The sequence below is a fragment of the Epinephelus moara genome, chromosome 13, assembly GCF_006386435.1.
Source record: "Epinephelus moara isolate mb chromosome 13, YSFRI_EMoa_1.0, whole genome shotgun sequence".
In the NCBI taxonomy this organism is placed as follows: domain Eukaryota; kingdom Metazoa; phylum Chordata; class Actinopteri; order Perciformes; family Serranidae; genus Epinephelus; species Epinephelus moara.
The window spans coordinates 2,607,985-2,612,837 of record NC_065518.1 but is presented as its reverse complement, the minus strand read 5'-3'; the positions used below and the strand labels follow the sequence as shown (position 1 = coordinate 2,612,837).

General features: G+C 46.4%; 1 protein-coding gene across 11 annotated transcripts in view; it reads left to right on the top strand.

The window, feature by feature from the left end:
• baiap2b (BAR/IMD domain containing adaptor protein 2b) overlaps window positions 1–4,853 on the top strand; it is a 100,649-nt gene that overhangs the window by 27,904 nt on the left and 67,892 nt on the right. For all 11 annotated transcript variants that reach the window (XM_050059388.1, XM_050059387.1, XM_050059386.1 and 8 more), the window contains exon 2: window positions 1,306–1,381. In XM_050059388.1, the coding sequence (XP_049915345.1) occupies window positions 1,306–1,381 (76 nt within the window). The remainder of the gene's footprint in view (window positions 1–1,305; window positions 1,382–4,853) is intronic.

The window sequence follows — 4,853 nt, the reverse complement described above, 5'->3', positions numbered from 1 at the left end:
AACTTTTTTCCCCGTCTCTTGCTCGGTGGTAGCCATGGCGACATCTACCCCTCGCTGGCAAGTCAGCATCTGAAATCCCTCGCTCCGAAGGGCTAGTTTCATACCCACTACCCCTCGTTATGCCCCCTACCCCTACACGCAAAAAGGAATTGGGACACCACTACCCCTCGCGGGAACGCACAAATCTAGGGGTAGGGCCAAGAGGTAGGGCTGAGGGGGGGGTATTGGGACAGGCCCGGTTTTAGTCAAACTGACACACTAAATCCATTTTCTCTGATGTCATGGAAACGGACTGAGTGAAAGCAAATGTTCAGACCCACTAAACTCACAGCGCCTGACGTTCTGCTGCTCCGTCTGTACCCAGAATCGCTCTGCGCTGTGAGAGTGTGGAGCAAATAACTGAACAGTGTATTCACTCCAAAAAGGCTCCGAAAATAGAAAATCAAAAGGTGGTGGCAGATGTTTGAATGTGTGGGAAACCCTGAGACACTAAAGAGAACATCGTTATTGCATTAAACTCCATATCTGTCAGTATCTCCCCTTCATAGGCTGCTACTGTAAAGATATAACAACAGCTGTTAATGACCTTGAAAGAATTAAAAGTTCATTCCTCTTTGAAGGGGTGCATTATCATACTGTTATATTATCATTATATCTGTGGCACAAAACGATCTCTCAATGACGATAATATCTCTTGGAGAATTTATCGTCCATTAAAACTACGACAGGCCTGGTTACGACACCTCCCTGTAGCCGTGTCGGCCGTGCAGATAGTCTTATCTGTCAGATTTCACGGCAGCACAGAGAAGTGAGAAAACATGTTGTATTTATAATTTTGGGTGGAGTGACCCTTTAGAAAAAAGTAATTAGCAGGAGCAGTGTGCAGAGTTCACAGAGTGTTGGAGAGACGGAGATGGTCCAGGTCTGCTGCTGAGCTGACGGGAGGCTGCAGCCAAAACCAGGCTTTATTTTAATGGAGACAGCAGGGGAGGTGACAGGAAACAGCCCCCCCCACCCTCCATCCACACACACACAACACAACATATACACACCAGCCCCCCCAGTGACTTGTTCTCTTCCTGGTTTTTCTCCTGTATTTCGTCCCTCCAGTCGTGGCCGTGAGCTGAAATGAATCCTCTTCCTCCTGGTTGGCTCCGCTGACTCTGCTGTGTGTCCCACTCTGTGTGTGTGTGTGTGTTCATGCCCCAGTAAAGAGTGGAGCTCCACTTGTCGTTGGAGCTCATATCAGTGTTTGTATCTTTGCTGCTTCTTGACTAACCAAACGTGCTGTTTGTGTCTCTGCAGTCCATCATGGAGCAGTTCAACCCCTGCCTGCGCAACTTCATCGCCATGGGGAAAAGCTACGAGAAGGCGCTCACCAGTGAGTACACCAACCATTTCTGCTTTCCTCTCCGTCTTCGTCTCATTCCTCCTGTCTGTCCAGCCGTCCAGGCCGAGGGCCGGCCGACCCGACGCTTGGCGCTGCTTTTATATCCTCTTAATTTTTCTGGAGTAGAGACGTGACGATGACACAGATATTCGGCAGCTTCTCGTGTTTGCATCACAAACCTGATGTCTCTGAAGAAGTTGCTCTGTCCCTGCAGAGAATATCTGGTGTCCAAAATAATGTCAAAGACTTGCTTCCGAGACGACACTGTCCTCTGATTGTCCCTCTGTGATGATGTCCATGTCCACACCTCCCTCTGACACAGTTCATTGATCTTAATTGTCCGCCTCTCCGTCCGTCCTTTGTCATCGCTTTTTGTGGCTTGCACAGGTTGTGTGTGTGTGTGTGTGTGTGTGTGTGTGAGCAACAGAAAGATGGAGGTGTTCATGCAGCAGTGGCTCAAGGTTAAAGACAAAAGCACCGGGAACGTCTTGGGGGAGCTAAGTGGAACATAAACCAATGGGAAGTGGAACAGGAGGAGTCGCGAGAATAACGGCGCCCCCCCACGGGGCCGAAGAAACGAGAACGAGCTGGTATCCAGGACAAGACCACGTCCAAAAAAATAAAAAGGTTGAGAGAGAAATATTCAGAAACTGAAAAATGGGACATAAATAAACCTTCATCAGCAAATGTCCTGCAGCTTATTAGTGTCTGATGGACTCTGATTAGTCGCCATTGATTAGGATACTTCACGCTTCGTCCAATCAGATTAGACCTGCCTCCATTTATTGATAAGAAAAGCTCTTTTCAGCTGCGCTCTGTCACGTTTCTCTGCAGGGAGCGGTTATCGGGGTCGTATCATATTTTCAGAGGTGGTGTGGCGTGCATGGTGTGCAGCAGGGCTCTCCTTCATGTGCAGGGAAGACTCAGCAGGACCAATAAAAGGAGGCCTCGCTCCAGTCTGATAGATAAGGCTAAAAATAGCGCTGCGACTCCCTGAGTGGGGATTACACTTCATCAATGCCAGGCAGCGGCACACAGGCAGAGTTTAGAGCAGGCCGGGCACCCAACGAGTGTCTCCTGTCACTGGAGAGACGCCAGTGCAGCCTCTGGTTTTTCTGTAGAACTGGGGCGGCAGGTCTGCGTCTCAGGGGACGCCGACTTCCTGTTTGTTTGAGTCTGAGAGGATTTGGGCTGGATTGGACTGGATGTGGGGAGTGTGGTTTGGGATGTGGTGCTCAGCCCGGGTTCAGTCTTTATTAAAGTCTGTATCACAGGTTAGTGCTGTCGGAGACGGGAGCTGAGAGAACGTCTCACCTGGGAGAGGTCACCTGTGTGAGAGCACAGAGAGCACTGATTGGTGGCTTGAAGGTCATCAGACGTCTAGTCCAGGTTAAAACTGTTACTTATCTGTTACATACAACTGTTGTTTCTACTGAGGCTGTTTTCCTATGACAAGTTAAACGCACAGATTCGTACAAAGGCTTCGATCACGTGACCAGTGTGCTGACGCGAGTAAACAAGTCCCGAGTGGTCTCATAAGGAGGCAGGTGGGGTTGATGGTCGGGTCACAAAAACCCGAACTTTCCCCCGGAGACTTGTGTTCAGCACCGTGTGAGTTATTTTCAGGTGGCTGTTTTAACACACCCGGGTTTCACTTAGGAGGTGTCTCAGTTTTGACTCGTGTTCCAGTTCCTTTCTGTGAAGATCCAAAGTCCCAAAATGACATCTCTGGTCCCCTACTGACTTGATTTTCTGTTTCTATATTTCATCACAGTGTTACACATGACTACACACTAAACAAAACAGTCCAGACGTAGGCAGACTTCCTGTTGTCCTCAAGCACGGTGTAAACATCTCCTTTAGTCACGCGCACCAAAAAAACAAAAAACTCTATTCTGACACAGAGAGAACGTACACATAAACATGACCTCGTTTATGAAACTGTTGTGTAAATAATATCAGAACTTTTATGATACGTCATTTTTACCAACCATCTTTTTTTTTTTTTTTTTTTTGTTACATTACGCATCACGTAACTGTACGTTAAGGACCTAACGTCATTCGTGGGGCGCTAATTCATGGAATATCATAACTAATTTATTAGATATCCATCAGAGGGAGACCTAATGATTCAGTTTGTTATCAGATAATCTACCAGCTGCTTCTTTAGCGAGTCGATTGACCCATTTGTTCATATTTTCCTGAGCTGGTCACCGAGGTCGTTAGACATTAGTATTTAGATTGTGATGGAAAGTCAAAGTCAAGACGTCGGATGCCAACGACAGTTTGAAGCAGAATACTGACGACTGTTTTAATTTGCGTTGTAACCAAAATCTAGCGTCTTCCAAACGTCATCTTGACAGAGACATTTAGTCAGGGTCGGACTGGGAGCAACATTCGGCGACGTTTAGTAATGATGAGATTTCAGCGAAAACTACGATGAAAAACATTCATCAGTGACCTTTTTCTTGATGACGAAGATGAGACGTTGATGAGATAAAAATAGATCTTTGATAATAATAACTATGATGAAATGTAGGTTTCATTTTGCTGATGGGACGAGACGTGACAAAAATGTTGGCGGTGGACTGTCAGATATTCAAAATCAGACGAGAGGAGAAGAGAGTGATAAAATATTTCATGAAACACTGAAAATGTTTAAGCCGAGAACGGCCACACTTGCAATTTTTTTGTGGTGTGTGATCAGAGCGCTGTGGGCCGACCTGTGATGATGGGTCAGGGTTCATACGTACAGTGTCATATCAGCGTTTCTAAAGTGACGTAGTATCTGAGCTAACTGTATCAGAGGGTGGAGGGGATGGTGGATGGTGTGACACTTCGAGGAGACACCTGCCGAGCTGCAGATCACTGTTCAACACCAACAAACAACTAAACTGGTTGTTTTCACTGAGACATCGCTGTGTTTCTGGCGTCATTTCAGCCGACACGTGTTGTTTAGCGACATGTTGCTGTTTTTCCAGCAGCCATTTTGCCCCCTAAACACATTTTTTTAAAACCCCAACATGATCTGAACCATAACCAAGTGCCTGAACATACTGTGCCTGTTCACATGGCAGATGAAATTGAATATTCCACCAATATTCCTGTTTACATGCAGTCCTGCGTATTCTGATACTGTTCCCTCACACGCTGGTTATTGCGTCAAAATATGGAAAAGTAGAGCAGCTGGAGCCGCTTGTCATTCTACGTCTTTGGATCAAAATAGGATTTTCTCACAGTTTCCTCCGACAGGTCGGACCATACGAGCTTTAAATGGTTTGCTTGTGAAAACAGAAACTATAGACGCACAACATCAGACTTTTTGCTGATATACATTCTCGGAACCCATCTGCGATACAGCCTCTGGGGGCAGACCCCCGATTTTTTTGGCATTCCGGTTTGATTTGGGCGGAGGAGGCGAATTTCCGTTTCTGACTAACGTTTATATATAAGTAAATATGCT